Source organism: Dreissena polymorpha, chromosome 6 (genome assembly GCF_020536995.1).
Source record: "Dreissena polymorpha isolate Duluth1 chromosome 6, UMN_Dpol_1.0, whole genome shotgun sequence".
Taxonomy (NCBI): Eukaryota; Metazoa; Mollusca; class Bivalvia; order Myida; family Dreissenidae; genus Dreissena; species Dreissena polymorpha.
Genome location: NC_068360.1, coordinates 81,505,484 through 81,524,217, shown reverse-complemented (window position 1 = coordinate 81,524,217; position 18,734 = coordinate 81,505,484). Strand labels below are relative to the sequence as shown.

At 35.3% G+C, this 18,734-nt stretch overlaps 2 protein-coding genes across 4 annotated transcripts in view; both read left to right on the top strand.

The window, feature by feature from the left end:
• The first annotated feature begins 923 nt into the window (after nt 1-923).
• Nucleotides 924-18,734, top strand: part of LOC127833825 (tubulin beta chain) — a 32,428-nt gene continuing 14,617 nt past the window's right edge. Inside the window, exon 1 of the mRNA XM_052359302.1 lies at nt 924-1,091. Coding sequence (XP_052215262.1) covers nt 1,035-1,091 — 57 coding nt within the window. The 5' untranslated portion in view covers nt 924-1,034. The remainder of the gene's footprint in view (nt 1,092-18,734) is intronic.
• LOC127833824 (uncharacterized) lies at nt 5,540-13,032 on the top strand. 3 transcript variants are annotated; one of them, XR_008027615.1, is made up of 4 exons: nt 5,540-7,578; nt 7,753-7,844; nt 8,064-11,760; nt 12,073-13,031. XR_008027615.1 is itself a non-coding variant. In XM_052359301.1 (3 exons), exon 3 carries the CDS (start codon nt 8,080-8,082, stop codon nt 9,007-9,009), a length of 930 nt encoding a protein of 309 aa, XP_052215261.1. In that variant the 5' UTR covers nt 5,540-7,578; nt 7,753-7,844; nt 8,064-8,079; the 3' UTR covers nt 9,010-13,032. The 3 variants fall into 3 exon arrangements, 2 of the variants coding, with proteins under 2 accessions (XP_052215261.1, XP_052215260.1); XM_052359301.1 differs by having other exon boundaries at nt 8,064-13,032; XM_052359300.1 differs by having other exon boundaries at nt 8,064-13,014.

Here is an 18,734-nt window from a genome sequence, read left to right as displayed (position 1 = left end):
TAGTGAACTTGTTTTTTTTTGGCAGATCTTGAATGTGGATATGCCTATTAACGGTCGATTGGTCATTGTCGGCTCGGGTACTACTTACATGTACCCCGGGTACTCTTACTTATACTTACATGTACCCGGGTACGGTAAATGTACTAAAACGTACCCGTGAATGTTTCACGCTAAATCGGTCGTTTTCGGCTATTTTTTAATTAATTATGTTCACATTGGTGTAAATTGTCTGTTAAATAGCCTCTGTTATCGAAACTCATACTCAAAAAGCATGTTGATGCAGTTTTTTTAAAGAGAAGTTTGTTTAAGATAAACAATATCGTTTTAAGGTAATCGGTAGCGCGTTTTACGACATCGGAATTTGGGCGGGAATACACCGCGGGTACCGTCTAATATTGATCGTGTACGTGTTAGTATATTTACCGTACCCGGGGTACATGTAAGTATTCTTAAGAGTACCCGGGGTACATGTAAGTAGTACCCGAGCCGACAATGACCAATCGAGCCCTATTTACTATGAGCATTGTGTACACACCGGTCTTACAATACCGTAGTGACGTCACCATCTATGAACTATGAGTGTTGTGTGTAAAAATACTATCAAGGGAGTGAAATAATAAGAAGTGAAACAAACCACGGACTCTAGATGAGACAATATACGTTCCGTGAACAAACAAACCATGTTTCACTTTATTATTCGAAATTTAACAAAAGACCATCGAAATTTTGCACTTCAGCCATTAAATTGTATTCTTAGTACGGGTTGATAATTTCTTATTGCTTTACTGAAACAGTAGCTTTAACTGGAAAACTTTTATTTATAAAGCGCCAATTTTAAGTAGCATTAAAAACTGCGCGAATCTGTAACATGTTTAAATAACGTTTCATTGGATACATTTAATGTAAATAAACCAATCAGCATCCATACTCACTTGTTTACCTACGTCATCAACAACGGAAAGCGGTTAAGAGCGCAGACGGGTGGAAAGGGAAAAGAACTAGTTAAATAAGTAATAGAAGAATTGATAAACACAATGCGCGAAATTGTGCATATGCAAGCTGGCCAATGTGGAAACCAAATTGGTGCTAAGGTATATGTTTATATCGAAAAGGATTTTATTGTATAGTCGTATTATTTTTCTAAGTTAGGATGTTAATGCAATTTAAAAATCATGAAAATAATATTTGACAAGTAATCACAAGTAGCATTTAATCACAGCATAAGTTTGATCTATTGTCTATGCGCTTTGACAATTGCATCATTGTCCTTTGTAATTTGATTGTGTTGTTACCATTTGCTCGACCATTCGCCCTGCGACAAATTGCTCAAAGAACTCAGGGGCGGGGGGGGGTGTTCAGTCATATATTACAGGGGCCAATAAAAGGCCCCTTCCCAATTGTAAATTTCTTTAAAATCATGCAGTTTTCCCAAAGATCTTAACTTGTACCAGCTTTTCATTTCCCAAAGCAGTAATTTTAGCAAGAATTCTTCCGAAAATGAGCAATTTCTTCCCAAAATCCATAGGCTAGGGCCTCTTCCCAATGAAGCAAGGAAAACCCCTGGAACTGTTTCATACCGGAACATTTCGCAACCATATAGATAGTTCTGGCTACCATAACTTTAAATGTCGCTTTTTATGATTTTTGACAGGTCTGTCAATACTTTATAAACTCACAGGTATTAGGCGCGTGGCCAAGTCAATCAATATGTCATAAAACAACTTTTTTTCATCAAAAAAACATTCTGATATATATTATATCAGAATTTTTTTTTATTTTTTTGATAAAAAAAGTTGTTTTATGACATTGATAGTGTTAAAGTGACTTGGCCACGCGCCCAATACCTGTGTACAAACTGTACGCTGAAGTTTCTTTAGCTACCATATATTATTTTCCGGTTGGCTTACAATAAGTTACATTGTCTTTGTCCGTTTATCAGTTACCTAGTTTGCCTGGATGGAAATGTGTTGATGAACCCAATCCATCAATTCAGGATAGTAATGATCTCCAATTTAACCCTTAATTTCAGCCCCGTTTTGGACATCAGTGTTGCTCACCTTTTGTTTAGGCAATAATTGCTTTCTTATTCTAATGATATAAGGATCGAATGATGAACTGACAATCGAAATGCCAAGTAATATTTTAATTTAATAATTTAGCATTCAAAAACAATAATACTATTGATTTCAAAGTAAAGACTTGGTAGGGACACAATAAATACCCACAGTGCTCCAGCTAGGCATAAATAGAAGGGCGCCCCGCCCTACCCTTCGGAAGCCCCGCATAGTGCCTTCAATATTTTACTGATCTCTCACATATTTGGCATGTAGGTTCCTTGCATGGACCTCTACCTTTTGATGAGGTCACTGGGGTCAAGGCAACCAAGGCTGATAATAGATTTTCTGCCACACTTTTGTTAGTTTCTCATAGCGCCTTCAATATTTTACCGATCTCTTACATATTTGGCATGTAGGTACCTTGCATGGATCTTAACCTTTTGATGAGGTTACTGGGGTCAAGGTCATCGAGGCTAATAATAGACGTTCTCAAGGTCAAAAAAGGGGATATATTTATTTACATGGATTAATAATAATAATGGAAATAATATAAAAATGAATTCAGTGTGTTGTTTTTTTTCAGTTTTGGGGGAAAAGGGTCGGGTCCCCTGAGGGGGGGAAAATTTGCGCGTAAAAGGGGAAATTTCAGTTCTTAGCAAGTAACTTTACAAAATAAAGTTTTACCACTAAACATAGAGAGAAAAACATTATTCCAAAATATATACGACAAAACAACATGTGTTTTTTTTATCCAATAATACACATTGTTTTGTTTCAATCTTGCATGCCATTGTGTGTAAATGCTCTTGCAACAATTGGCCATTGATAATACATACTATAGCATATAATACACGTATCAAGTTTGTACGCCTTTTCAACAATGTTGAAGATCGTACAGGCAATATGATTCCAGTCTTGGAGGTAACCAGGGATGGAAATTAGTGGTTGCCTGTGAGCCCGAGGCCAGTACATTTTGACCTGGGCAACTCAAATTCAAAAGTTAGAAGTCCAGCTGGGTAACTTGCTTTTTAAGCTTGAAACAATTCAGTGCATTTTACTCCTATAAATATGAGGTCGATTTACATCGACAGAATACGTCTAATTATTTGGACTTAGTGCATTTAAACAATTAATGAAATTGGCGACTGTGAGTTAATAATTAGTTTAATAAAATTCATTTATCAAAGCCAATGAAATGATTTAACTCAGACTTATATTATGACATAATACACAGGAAGTTTGTCAATTAAGCAATGTTGTTGTTAACTTATCTTTTATTTTATTTAAAGAAATTCTTATATTCACACGACCCTACATGTACATCGTACTGGGCTCGTTTGTCTTTAGATGGGCAACCAAAATACTAAAGATGGTTGCCCGTGTGGGCAACCAATTGTAAAACATTAGTTTCCGTCTCTGGTAACCCCGTCGACCGAATCGATTGATGTTTGCGTCAGTCAAGTGAAAATACCTAACCGGTAGCCCGATCGGTCGAGTGCTATTTTCATGTCCAAACTTAGTAACAAGTCCGAAATAGCTTCACATTGACGCTAATTAAAAACTGCATCGGTTATTCCTGTTGAGCACTCATTGATTAGATGCTTATCGAACAGTGTTGTAAGTCGATCTCGCGACACAATTTAACTATTATTATTACTGGGTGGAGAACTCGCTGCGATTAATTTATCTTAATGTCTTTTCTGCGTTTTTTGTGGGCACAACGCACAAACATCAACCGCAAAATGAGAATGAAATTTATTAGTAGCAACGAAAACAGTCAATGAAACAAATATTCCAGCCGTAATGGAAGAATAATCGGTTTTGACTTCGTTTTGATGTCGCCAAGTATTGAAGAATTTGATTCTGAGCCTGTAAAGCTGACTGGCTGGTAAGTGCATTTCATACATGATGGAAAAAAAACATGCAATTAAATATCATGCATTAACTTACAAGTATAGTTTTAACAGATATAAGATGTATGTCGAGGAAAAAATCCTGACAGTAAATTAAAATGTGTACCATACTGCATTTTAGATGCTGGTACAATTGGCGACAAACCAGATGAGGCTTTGGCAATGGTACTTCTGCTTCAAATGTCGTTTTAGATTAAGAAGACTCAAAAGTTGTGGCAGAAAAGTTGCCTTCTTGTTCTTCTAATGCACAGGTATTATTGCTAATTTGCTAGTTTGGCAGTGCATTTACTTTATTAAGATATTTGTGTGGACAATTTGTATCATGTTATAACATTATTTTTTCAGGCTGCCTTTAAGAGCAAACCTTACATGTTAGACCTGGATGTCGGTGATTCAGACAATGTCCATAATGGAATGGAGATGTCTTGAGACCTTGTGTTAAATTTTTTGTCAACAATTAACTATTAACAAAATACAGAATTAAGTGTTTATTTGTTTAATCTTCATTGTTTTATTTTTCTTCAATACAAAGATAGTTACAAATGCAACAAAATAATAACTTTAATTCGGGCTAGTTAACATTGATTCGGGCTAGTGAAATTTCCAAGCTGGTAGCCCGACCGGTTTAGTGCCCAAAAAAAATTAATACCAAGACTGGATTCTACCAAAATCGTCCTCATTTTGTCCCTTGTGTTTAAACCATTTCTGAGAACATCTAAAATGCCTGATTTAAAAGAATTCTGTGTTTTCGTCACTTTTATTCTGATAGCTTTTGCTGTTGTGCGACATGGTGGAATACGTACCGTTTGCGGTACATGTCATAAAGCGAAAGTCGTGATAGTGAACTACGTACGGTTTGTGGAAAAGGAGTAAAGGCTAAAAGAAAGTAAACATGCGAATGCGGCAGTTCAGGAAAATTATTGTAAATAAATTCGTAACGAAAGACGTATTTAAATAGGGTATTAATGAAAATTATATTTACAGTTCCAAGAGGGGAATTTTTCAAATATTTGGGGGGGAAATATATACTCGACAGATGGGGGAATGGGGCCGAATAACACCAAATATTTCATCCAAAAAAACACTGAATATCCAGCAAGGAGCATTTTGGATACGACCGCTCGTTCGAAGTGCCCTTTTGACGATATTGCCCCCCCTCCCCACTTGCCCTTTTCAAATCCTAGCTGCAGCACTGTTAACCCCTTGTTATGTTTGGTAAAAAATTTGCAGCACCCTCACACTACTTTGGGGGAAGGGGTCCGCAGCCCTTAGGAGGGGAAATTTTTGTGGCGTTTCCCTTTTTGGGGGATTTTTTTACTTACTATCTCATTATTACATTTGTACATGTTTGCACTATATTCATTGCATTTTTCATAATCTAGTATGTTTGAAAAGATCAAATTGAAATAGAATTGAGATATAATAATCATGAGACACATCTTTCTATTAAAAAAAATAATAATTTGGGGGAGGGGGGGGGAATTTACCCCCCCCCCCCCAAAAAAAAAGGGGTAAAAAGTATACTTTTCAGCAAGGGGACTGCCGCCGAATTTCGGCGGCAGATTTAATAGATTGAGGGCCCTGATTTGAGATGTGCAATATTTTCAGAATTTCATCTGCTCTTTCATCAGCGTTTATTTAAATTCCTTAAAACATTTCCTTTTTAAAATAAATATTTTTTAAGCAACTGGATATCCATTTTTTATGTGACTTAAAGATATACTCAAACCCGGTTAACTCGCGGTATTTCATTAGCGCCCTCTGGATTTTGTTATAAACAAACCTGCGTGACCTGCTTGTCAAAGATGACAGAAATCATCTCTCGCTGCAAGCATGAATCGATTTTTGGTAATCAAATGTTGTTAACATGTCGTATAATAAATTCCATATATTTAAATTGTTCTATAAGTTATTGTTTGTTACTTTGAATGGTATGTCAGATCTTTGTTTATTCATGTTTAATTTAATATAAGTGCTTTTTAAACTTTTTCTCGCAAATCTACCAGGCAAAAAATATATAATTGCGTACCGTGGTGTTGTTTTTATGCTCACGGTAGGGTGGCATATAGCAGTTGAACTGTCCGTCAGTGTGTCAGTCAGTCTGTCCGTCCGTCCATCCGAAAACTTTAACATTGGCCATTACTTTTGCAATTTGAAGATAGCAACTTGATGTTTGGCATGCATGTGTATCTCATGAAGCTGCACATTTTGAGTGTTGAAAGGTCAAGGTCATCCTTCAAGGTCAAAAAACAAAATCCAATGGAAGTAACAAGCTTTAAAGGAAGATAATTTCTATTTTATATCATTTGGCAGGTACAGATCATTTTCACAATGGAAGTAATATATTTTTAAAGGAAATAATCTAGAACAAATTTAAAGGTCAGTGTCATCCTTCACGGTTAAAAGTAAAAAAATACAATCCAAGGGAAGTAATAAGCTATAAAAGGGAGATAATTTCTAAACCTGCCAAATGATATATTGAATTTTATTTCAAAGCAGCGCAATAAGGGGCATTGTGTTTCTGACAAACACATCTCTTGTTGTTTCTTCAGCAGTAAATTTGAAGGATTTTATTCATAAATATGCAAAAATTAAATATGTCCTTTAATCATTATATTATATATAATTATCTTATATATGAAGCAGTGTGTGTTTTTTTTTTCACCATTTTGGGAATTGAGCCGGGTCCCTTTGGCTTGGGAAAATTTGCCGTGATTTGACTAAAATTGGAAAATTAGTGTTTTTGTTTTGCTAAAACAAATGCTTCAAAATTGAGAATACAAATCGAGGGCTGCCCGCAAGACTGTCTTAACTGCATATTTTTTCAAAATTGACTTTATTGCATTTTTATACCTGTTATCATGTTTTACATCACTGCAAAAAAAAGTTTTGCTTTATTCTTAAAGCAAATAGTGTTTATGTCTATAATGCAATATAGTCTTATCTCATTCTGAATATAAACATTCCTGCAATACAGTAGTAAGTCAACTTACTACATTATTGCACATACATTTTATTGATCTTCATGGTATTTGTTCCTGCAATACAGTCTCAGTCAACACAATGTGATGTCATAATGTTGTCATAATGTTGATGACATCATCAGTTTATCTTGGAAAATGGTTTAAATAGTATTTTACAACATCTTGAGTTATTTTCAAACTCGTACATCTCATATAATATCTACAAGATCAAATGTTTGATGCACCTTTTAAAAACCATGCCAAAGGTAAGATTATTAATTTATTATGTTGTTGTTTCTTTAATTTAAGCATTCCATTTAATACTTTTATATAATATTATGAGATTAAAGCATTACAAAATCTGAAATTATTCATTGTGCAGGTAAAAAAGCATTGGTTCTTTTGCACTTATAAAAATATTAATTGGTCAAACAGGTGTAATTGATAATTATGGTGTCGCCCAAGAAGTCACGGGTTCGATCACTACTTAAAGAGCATTCTTTAGTTCTCAGAAAATTATGTATAAATTTAGCCAAGCATTGTTTTATCTTTTGCAGTGCATCTGCAAGTATATAAATTTTGTTCAAACAAAGCAGAACAATTAATGAAGTTCTACAATGAAATTAGTTTACTACATGTATTCAGGTAACAGTTTTCTTATTTAAAACATTAAAACTTTATTTATTTTACTACAACGCTTAGTTATTATTTAAGAAATAGTATTTTTCATTATGTTTTTTTGTTCTTTGATATTTTATCATGCTAATTGATCATATAAATTTTGTATGGCATGAATGTCGATTATGCTTTATGTTTCAGAATCATGGCGATTTCAACAGCCTGTATTCTGTAGAATTTTTAACTTACCGTGGCCAGGTTGGTTTTAAGATAACAGCATAAAAATAAATAAGGTAACACAAAAATATCTTTTGTTATGTTTTGATAAAAAAGTTATTGAATAGAAAGAAGTTGCAAATTAAAAGGTATTTTAAGATTGTAATTTACTTGGTTAAAACAATGTCACAAAAACAAATAAAGAAGTTATAAACTTTATGTACTATCTTCTGTTCTGGAGAATAATTATGAAAATTTTATTATTTTTGACAGCATTTCTTTTATTATATAAACAGAAAGAGACCTTCCAATATGATGGTGGTACAAGCCAGTTACAGTCAAGGGCATTTGAAGTTTGGTGGAAATGGTCGACAGTGCATAGCAAATGCCATATGCGCTGCGCAAAAGTGTTCACAGTCAAATCCATCTGAATGGGACACCTCAGCACTTGACTCTATTTTAAAAGAAGGTGACATTATGTATCAATCAATTGCTTTGAAAAAGCAATACTTGTGTATTGAAGACATTCCAAAGTCTGTTTGTAGACTTGAAAATATTGTTTATGGATCTTTGTCTATTGGTGCTGATAATGACTCAACATTTTTTAGTCTAGAAGATGCTATTGGTAAGTGTATTGGTACAGCAGAAACTGCGGGTTGCATGTTTACTATGGGGGATTTAGAACCATGCTATTCAAGTGCCTTAATGAAGCATTCTAATACATATTTCTTTTTTGACCCTCACAGTCGAAATGAGTGTGGTATGCTCAGCTCAGATGGAAAAGCTACCTTAACCTCACATTCTAATGCCTCCTCCCTTTGCTTGTTTATAAGACATCTAGCTGCTTCCCTTAAACTTCCTTCATCAGTTCCATTTGAACTATCAATGGTAAACAATGAAAACACAGCACATTCTGATTCAGATAGTGAGTTTTCAGGGTTTGATCCTGTAAGTGACAGTGAATACACAAAGCGTGTTGCAAACTCAGTTGTTGAAAGCTCTAGTGTTAGCACATGCTCAAGTGTTTCATCTATATCTGACTTTGATTGCAGTAATGCAGGGTCTGATTTTGATCACATGATTATGGAAACAATAGTTGGGTTAGATGATAGTGCCACCTTTTTGCAATCAATTGATTTATCTACCTTTTCTGAAGAAAGAACACACAAAAGCCATTCAAGCAAACATGATGTTGACTCATCACTTAATGAAAAGGTTTTAAGTGATGTACCCATAAGTTAAAGACAGATTGACAAGAATATAAATGACCATTGCATTTATAGCAAATTTTATGAAAATGTTGAAGGTGAGGATTTTGATTGTGAAGATGATGATTCAAAAGATCCAGATTATGTGCCTGATGGTGATGATGATTATCATCAAGATGATCATAATGATGGTGATGATGAAATTGTGCAGGTTAACAATAATGTTATACGTACAGATGATGGTTTGTCAGACAATGATGAAGACAATATTCCTTTGAGTAAACTAAGAGATGAAGACAATATTCCTTTGAGTAAACTAAGAGGTCAGGTGACACAAATGGATGTAAGTGGTTTAGTTCAGGTGACACATACGGATGTAAGTGGTTTAGTTCAGGTGACACATACGGATGTAAGTGGTTTAGCTCAGGTGACACAAACGGATGTAAGTGGTTTAGCTCAGGTGACACATACGGATGTAAGTGGTTTAGCTCAGGTGACACAAATGGATGTAAGTGGTTTAGCTCAGGTGACACAAACAGATGTAAGTGGTTTAGCTCAGGTGACACATACGGATGAAAGTGGTTTAGCTCAGGTGACACAAATGGATGTAAGTGGTTTAGTTCAGGTGACACAAACGGATGTAAGTGGTTTAGCTCAAGTGACACAAACAAATGTAAGTGGTTTAGCTCAGGTGACACAAACGGATGTAAGTGGTTTAACCAGACCAGTAAATGGAAGAGGGAGAAAAAGGCTTAGAAACGAACATCAGTGGAAAAGGACAGTGGCCAAAAGATCAAGGGGTCAAGGTAAGACCTATATTTCTTTGATGACAGGGAAGCAGCAATTAGCCCGTCTTATTCGTCCAGGCTGTGGCCACTCGTGCCGATATAAATGCCACGAAAAGTTTTCACTAAATGACCGCGAGAGCATTTTTCATTCGTTCTGGCAATTGGGCGAAGTCTCAAAACAATGGCAGTATGTTGGAACATATGCTAAACAAAAACCTAAGCAAGTTCAAAAAAGCTCAGGGGGTAATAGAAAGGTTTCTATTCAATGGAGTCTCCCGAAGCAAGGCACTGGACCAGAAAAGGTATGTAAAACCTTCTTCCTTCATACACTTGACATTTCAGAGACTGTTATTAAAACAGCTTACCGAAAACTGGGGATGTTGGGTGTCAGTGAAAAAGACATGCGAGGTAAGCATAGAAACAGACCAAACACTGTGTCGTGTGATGCGAAGGATCGAGTGAGGCAACATATAGAATCTTTCCAATGTGTCGATAGCCATTATTGTAGGAAAGACACAAGTAAAAGGTACTTGCCAGCACAGTTAAATGTAAAAAAAATGTATCAGTTGTATAAAGAGCAATGCCAACAAGAAGATTTATCACCTGTACATATTTCGATGTACAGAAAAATATTTGACTGCGAGTACAACCTTTCTTTTCATAAACCTATAAAGGATAGATGTGACTTCTGTGTTTCTGTTGAAAATGCTGGTCCAGATGTCAAACAAGCCCAACAAGGTGAATATAACAGGCACATCAACAATAAAATAAAATCCCGACAGAGCAAAGTTGATGATAAAGAAAAGGCCAAAACTGATCATGATTTATGTGTAGCATGTTTTGATCTTGAACAGGTCCTGCTCACACCTCACAGTAATGAATCATGTTTATATTATAAAAGAAAACTGTCATCATTCAATTTTACAATATATGACCTATGCACTAAGGATGGCTATTGCTATATATGGAACGAAGTCATTTCTGGCCGTGGGGCATGTGAGATTGCGTCTTGTGTGCTGGATTTTATCAAGGCTAAACGAAAAAAAGGTATTAAGCACTTTATATTCTACTCTGATAATTGCTCATCCCAAAACAAAAATAAATACTACATAACTATGCTTTGGCATTCCCTTCAAAGTCTTGGTATCAGCACCATACAACACAAATACCTTATCAAAGGTCATACTCAAAATGAGGCTGATAGCATACATGCCTGTGTCGAGGCAGCATCAAGAAAGATTTCAATATACACAACTGCTCAGTGGTCAGCTGTTGTTCGAACAGCTAGGAGAGAACAACCATACATTGTTAAAGAGATGGGCCCCACTGATTTCTTTGACTTTAAGGCAATATCGGTACAATTGAAAAATTTTCACCTCAATGAAAACAATGAGAAAGTGGACTGGCATTCTATCCAGTTATTGAAATTAAACAGTGAATCCCCAAACAAGTTTGACTACCAAACTGATTATGATGGTCTAGTCAAATCTGTAGATTTGTTCAAGCGTCTACGCTCATCATGTGGGGATGTTCCAAATCCTTGCCAAATAATGCTCTCTGTTCTTCACACTGAGTTGATACCACTTGGTAGGGACAAGTATGTTGACCTTGTTCACTTATGTTCAAAGGGAATCATTCCACGGGTACACCACCCCTTTTATCTATTGTTACCCCACCAGTAACTCCAATTGGTCATATTTAAGCATGGCAATATTATGCAGAATGTAACATTTATAACTCCATTTTAATGTTATTTAATTATTAACTGATGTAGTTCTTAGAGATTCTGTAAGAACTATCTCTATTTTTATACGCCCGTATAAAATACGGGACGTATTATGTGAAACCCCTTGGCGGGCGGCGGGCGGAAGGCATCACTTTGTCCGGACTCTAATTCAAATTGTATTCATCCGATCTTCACCAAACTTGGTCAGCAGTTGCATCTAGTTGATATCTAGGCCAAGTTCGAATATGGGTCATGCCGGGTCAAAAACTAGGTCATAGGGTCAATAAGTGCATTTTCAAAGGGGCCACTTTGTCCGGACTCTATTTCAAATTGTATTCATCCGATCTTCACCAAACTTGGTCAGCAGTTGCATCTAGTTGATATCTAGGCCAAGTTCGAATATGGGTCATGCCGGGTCAAAAACTAGGTCATAGGGTCAATAAGTGCATTTTCAAAGGGGCCACTTTGTCCGGACTCTATTTCAAATTGTATTCATCCGATCTTCACCAAACTTGGTCAGCAGTTGCATCTAGTTGATATATAGGCCAAGTTCGAATATGGGTCATGCCGGGTCAAAAACTAGGTCATAGGGTCAATTAGTGCATTTTCAACGGCGCCACTTTGTCCGGACTCTAATTCAAATTGTATTCATCCGATCTTCACCAAATTTGGTCAGAAGTTGTGTCTAGATGATATGTAGGTCAAGTTCAAATATGGGTCATGCCGGGTCAAAAACTAGGTCACGAGGTTACTTAGTGCATTTCAAGCATTTAGCATGGTGTCCGCTCTCTAATTGAAGTAGTTTTCATCTGATCTTCACCTAATTTGGTCAGAAGTTGTGTCTAGATGATATGTAGGTCAAGTTCGAACATGGGTCATGCCGGGTCAAAAACGAGGTCACATAGTGCATTTCAAGCATTAAGCATGTTGTCCGCTCTTTAATTGAAGTAGTTTTCATCTGATCTTCACCAAATTTAGTCAGATGTTACATCTAAGTGATATCTAGGTCAAGTTCAAATATGGGTCATGCCGGGTCAATAACTAGGTCTTGAGGACACTTTCAAGCATTGAGCATGGTGTCCAAAACCTTAGAACGGGCGTATCTTGTGACAGTTTGGCACTCTTGTTTACTATGTCAGACATGCCTGATCAAGTTAAACAATAATTAAGAAATAACAATAAAACAAATTTCTGAACAATGTTTAAAGTATTATTCAAATTAGAATAATAATGTCTAAAGTATGTAGCATTTATATACTGAGACATTGTTCTTGTCCATAAACAACTTAACAGCAAGTATAGTTGACAGGTCTGTAGATACAAATCAACATCACTTATGCAATTTCATTATTGTATTCTAGTTTATTGGTGTGCATTAGGACATACTGGATCAGGTGAATAATAATTAGTATTATTCATACATTAACGTCAGTATCATTTTTTAACATTAACAAAAAATGAAAAATTTATATTATAATATTATACATAACGATTTGCCTGCTGTCAGTTACTTCATTGTTATTTTATCAGTTTAAGTTCTATCTAATGTGTGCACTGAAATATTGAAATTACTGGAAACTTGTGATTTTATAATACAAAATGAAACAAATCATGAAATATTTAAGAAATGTGATGTTTTTGCCTATTTTTAAAGATAATAAGGTTAATGATAATCAATTTGCAGTATTTTCCATGTTTATCTACTCTTTGATCAGCGAATTTGTATAAAAATATTGACAATACCATTAAACTTTGTTTAATTTATCACACCAAATGCCAATTATATGCAAATATGCACATTTTTAGTGTAACATGTGTTGAAAAAGTAAAAAAATAAAAAAAAATCACTTTTAAAGAATGTTTATGTTATTTCCATAACCCTTAAATTTGTATTGCAGAGAAAAAAAGAGTATTGCTTACCATTAATATTTCCTGCAATACTGTAGTAAGTTGACTTACTACAGTATTGCAGGGAATTCAAAGTCCCGAACATGTCCAATTTCAGCGCAAGAGTGTAGTAAGTCAATTAATTCCACAAAGTCATTTTATTTAAAAAAATATATTTTCTTGATCATATGAAATATGTTTGTTTCTCCATTCTTTAACAAAATGTGAAGTATTTTGTTGTTAACAGTTAGAATGGAGAAAATGTGATGTGTTTTGCTTCTCCTGTAAAATTTCAAAAAAGGCAGTTACGACAGTCTTGCGGGCAGCCCTCGAAATGTGTTCAGTATAATAGTTACTAAGGTTGAACTTACATGTATATGGATGGGAGATGAACAAAACTACCGGACCGATTTTGAATGAAAAATCACTAGCTAGTGAATATTCCTTAGACTACCATTATAATTTATTGCCAGGGTTTTTTTTTTAGAAAAAGGGGAAGACGCTGGACGCTGGGTAAAAGGGGAAAATTGAGCGCGAAACATATTTGGGGAAAAAATAAAAACTGTTCATTTCAATGTCTATAATTCGCCTACAGACTTCAGGGTTGTTTTTTTAGAAAACGAGGCATGTCTCTGACTTTTTTGTTCTTAAACACATGAACAAGTATGATATTAAAGTCAAAGTCCTAAATAAAGTTGCAGGGGTAGATCTAATAATGGGAAATGTTTTCAACTGGGGCCGGGGAACGATGTCAATATTGTGATTTCAATTTCATGATGAATGGGTTGACGATCTAGATCTGCGGCAGTATTGAGGTGCGGCAGCTGCCGATTGTCTACTTTCACTTTCACAAAAATCCGACAGTATTAATCGATGTTGATTACATGTACCTCCGAATCCTGCTGGGTTTCAACGGTTTTTGATGATTCATTCTTAAAAAATGCGTCAACGCAGTTAATATTTTCCGAGTCCGAACGTTTTATTTTGTTCGTGTATGAACGCCAATTGTGAGACTTTTTTCTGTTTTAACGTTTATATCTTGGCTTTCACATAACCCGGATGAAAATTCGACTGGTTTCCGGTCATTAATTTACGAAACACCCTTCTCGCGCAAGACCGGAATCCAGTAAAATAGTCACATGATTAATACGATTAGTTGCCCAGTTTCCATGACGTAATTTAAGAGCTATATATAGAATCACTGGGATTCCCAGATTTGAGTGTTCGTCGGGAGAGAGAGAGAGAGATCGAGATCGTTGTACATGTTACAAATCTGATAAGTGTCGACTTCCCAAAAGAAAAAAACCTCATTTCTTTGAGGGTAAAATATTATATTTTGGTGAAAAATTATATTTTTTGAGGGGAAATGGTAGTTTTAGGGGGAAAATTCTGGTAGGGGAAGACGCCGAATATCGGCGTCACTTTCTTAGTAAAAAAAACCCCTGATTGCTGGCCAGGAGGTCCTATAATCATGCAGCCCTCACCGGCCCAGACTGATCATTTCAGGGCTAAAAACAATAATGTGGATTAAAGAAAAATATGATATTTTTCTAACGATATTTATGCCCCCCTTTGAAGAACAGGGTGTATATTGTTTTGCACATATCCAGTCTGCGAAATAAGCGCCCGCCCGGCGTAAATTATAGCTCGGGCTTATTAAAATTACCATATCGTACGCCCGGTGGGCCAGTAGAAATTCCGTGTATCAATATTGTTTACATTTTAAAGTGTGATAAACGTCATTATTTTGTGAGTACTTCGCGAAGATTTATGAAAGAACTTTATTCAAGTTCGCCTAAATGACAAGATATAAACGCGTTCCGATTGGTCCAAATATTCATCAGTTATTTTTGAGTCGTAATCCATGCCACGTGATGAATAATTTAGACTGGTTGTGTACTATTGGCATACGTCATCAGGGCTCAACATTAACAGTTGTCCTATTGCCCTGGCAAGTAAAAGTTGGGTCCGTGCAAGTTATTTTATAATCTAGTTGTTCGCCCAGGCAAGTGCAAAAAAGAACAAAGAGCAATAAATTTAGACTTTAATTAGACTTTTATTGCTGTAATCATTTTGTTAAATGTGCAAAAATAAAATAAGGTTTTGTGGTGTATCATTTTGATCTTTAATAAAAAATATGAGGTTTACAGTTAATGTGATATTTCATGTTTTGGCAAGTGGCCTTACGTTCAGGGCAAGTAGATTTTCTAAGTACTTGCCCGGCAGGGCAAGTTGGTTTTTAGGTTAACGTTGAGCCCTGGTCATGCTGATGTGTTACCTGCTGAAGTAAACCAATTGACGACCGGGCCATCCTTAAAAATTCTTTTGTTTGGCATAACCTGACCGACCCACTAAAATCGGCCCGACTGAATTTGTTTTTTGTTACTTTCAAAAAAAAAATTTTTTTTGCTCTTTCCGCTAAATATTTCCTTTGTGCTTTTTATCCTTTCCGGTTATTTGTGTAATTTAATTGAATGCTCTTTCAAGGAGATAGCAATGAACAAAACGCGTACCGGTATTTATTTGAGTCGCCTATTTATTTGACATATGCGATTAATTAGACTTTAAATACAATTAAACCGCTCCTGTTTTTCTCGTATCCCTTTAATTAAAATATCCTGCTGTCGTTCAGGATAGTTTAGGAGTAAGAAAACAAATTAATTAATTATCACTGTTCAATTCAATTCGGCAATCGGCAGAGATGTGTAATATTATCGCCATATAACTAATTATTTAATTATCACTCTTTAATAATTCAGATCGGTAAATATTCTGTTGAAAGATAAACAGTGGTCAGCTTATAATATTTATCAGGCTTTTTCCGCTCCATTTTGGGAAAATGCCACACTGGAATTTTGGGAATTTCGCGTCGTGAAAACCCCCATTTTGGGAAAAAAATTAATCGCAAAATTGGCTCAATTGGGAAAAATGTTTGCATGTAAATAGTGTTTCTTATATTTCAAAGAAGCCGTTAGGCCACGACTTTTATATTTCTTGGTTTACAAAACCGCCGACCCTAATTTTTGGAAAATGGGAAAAAAAATAAAATCGGAAAATCGTCTTTTTTTTTAAATATTTTATTCCCGACCGCACTTCAAAAAGAGCGAAATGAGAAAAAAAAACGATCCGGTTTGAGTACGGTTGCGAATAAAATCAAGTAAGTACAATCAACGATTGGTTCACATATATTGCAGAGATCGGGATATTTTTCAATGTGACACATTATCTACCAGTCCTTTTATGGGCACTTCTCAAAATTTATTTCGGGTAAAAATTACAGACAATAAGAAAATCAGCGTCAGTCAAATGTCGACCCCATCAAAATTTATTTCCGTGTCTGTGACGCAACTATATTGTTTAACATGTTAATTATATTAAACAAACCCGATAGTATTTGATAATAAGTATAAATAATCCAATAAAACACTGCCATTATTTACGATATATGTGTTTAGGAATTTTGTAAACACGTCCGCCATAGTTTATAGGAACTGTACAGAAAGTTTGGAAATCGGAACAAATCGGTATATCTCGGAAAATCATTGATAAATGTATTTGTCGTTTCAATGCTTAGGGCCGAGTAATTTCGGCAAATCGGAACTCAACTTGTGTAAAACACTAGCTCAATTAACCGTTAAACTCCGCCTCCGTTCTCTGCAAAAGATTCGAAGGCGGAGCTTTGCACGTGCTTTTATTAAATTGGAGGATTGCAATTGAGAAACAAACACACGATTGGTTCGGCATGTTGATTGCTAGACAAAGGAAGCCAATTTTTTCGGCGCGAAATTTGTCGCTTTATTGCTTCCGACAGAAAGCGGCTTTCCTTTGATGACGTCAAACTGTAAATTCACACAGACTGCACATTTTCGGAAGACTTTAATTGACTCCTTGTTTACAATTCCAGTAAAAAAAACACTTGCTAACATTAAACTTTGGATTAAATTATCAAAATAAAGCAAAAGCGAAGTTGACAAATATGATTAAATTAATTCGCGTCAGTTCAAATAAGACGTTTTGCGTTGTAAATCAACGAGTTTTCATGACAACAACAACTTTGACAAACATTACCGCGACGACGCATGGATCGATCTACCTCGATTTTTTTTCATGTACGATCTCATAAGTCGAGTAAGAGCAAACACATACCGGGTAATTTGTGTATGAGTAGTTTATCTTATATAAGATTTATGCAACGGGCATCGCATTGCGTAATGGTGCGCATCCAATTATGGAAATGAAGTGCAGTTTTTCGTTTTAATGGGAGAAGAACGCATGTCATGTAATGGAGTGTTTAAAATTGCCTGATGTTACATAAGGTGCTGTTAGGACTCATTTCATTTGAAGATATAGATGTGTTTCATTGCATAATTTGATTTTTTGTCTCTGTGTTAAGGTTATAAAAGATATGTTGTCTTTGTTCTGATGTTATTAGCATTAACTTTTTTTTCCAATGATGTTTTTTTTTTTTTTTTTTTTTTTTTCGACCGCCCGATGGACCATTTTCAAAATAATTTTTGTAAACCAATAAAAAAAAAGTCGTGGCCTTAACTGGTAAATAAAGACTATTTGGATAACTTATTATTTAAATTTTACAAAATATTATGAACATGTGTGACAAGTGCAGGTTTTTTAATCTGTATTTGGGGAAAAGGCTTGGCTTTTTTTTAGGTGAAAAAAAGCGCGCGAAGCGCCGGATTTTGAGGGAAATAAGGAAAGTCTTAAATAATCATTAACATATTTTACAGTTTTTAAAGCAAATTATTCAAGGCAACAGATAATTTAATTATGCAATACTTTCTATTTTCTACACCGGATCAGGTCAACTTATATATTTAAAGGGTAAAAAAAAAAAAAAAAAAACTTATTTTTTTATTTATTTTTTTTAATTGGGATTTTTTTTTTCATTTGGGAAAAAAACAACCTGATTTGCATTGGGAATGGGGCCGAATTTCGGACCCGTGGCATTGGGCGGAAAAAGCCTGTTTATTGACGGGTATTGTCACGTTTTTGTTTCATTTGCTTATCTCTTTATACGACTTTCGACCAGTAGCTATTTTGGAGGCAGACAGGGATATTAAATGTGTATTCAAATTATACAACATCTGTGCTTGAAGGATCCAATATTATGCGATAGCTCCACCCGTTCTCACGTTTCATTCGACAACATCATGTCATGTGTAAGCGAGCTCAATGCTGATTGGCCAGCTACCATGTGCACTTCATTAACAACAAGGTCAAGCAATGTCTAATCGGGTACAGACCAGGTTTTGTTCACTGTTCGAATTGCGAACACTTTCATTGAAACAAAGAGACAAATATAGAAAACCAGTCCGGATTAAAATGGCGGATGTTTTCAAC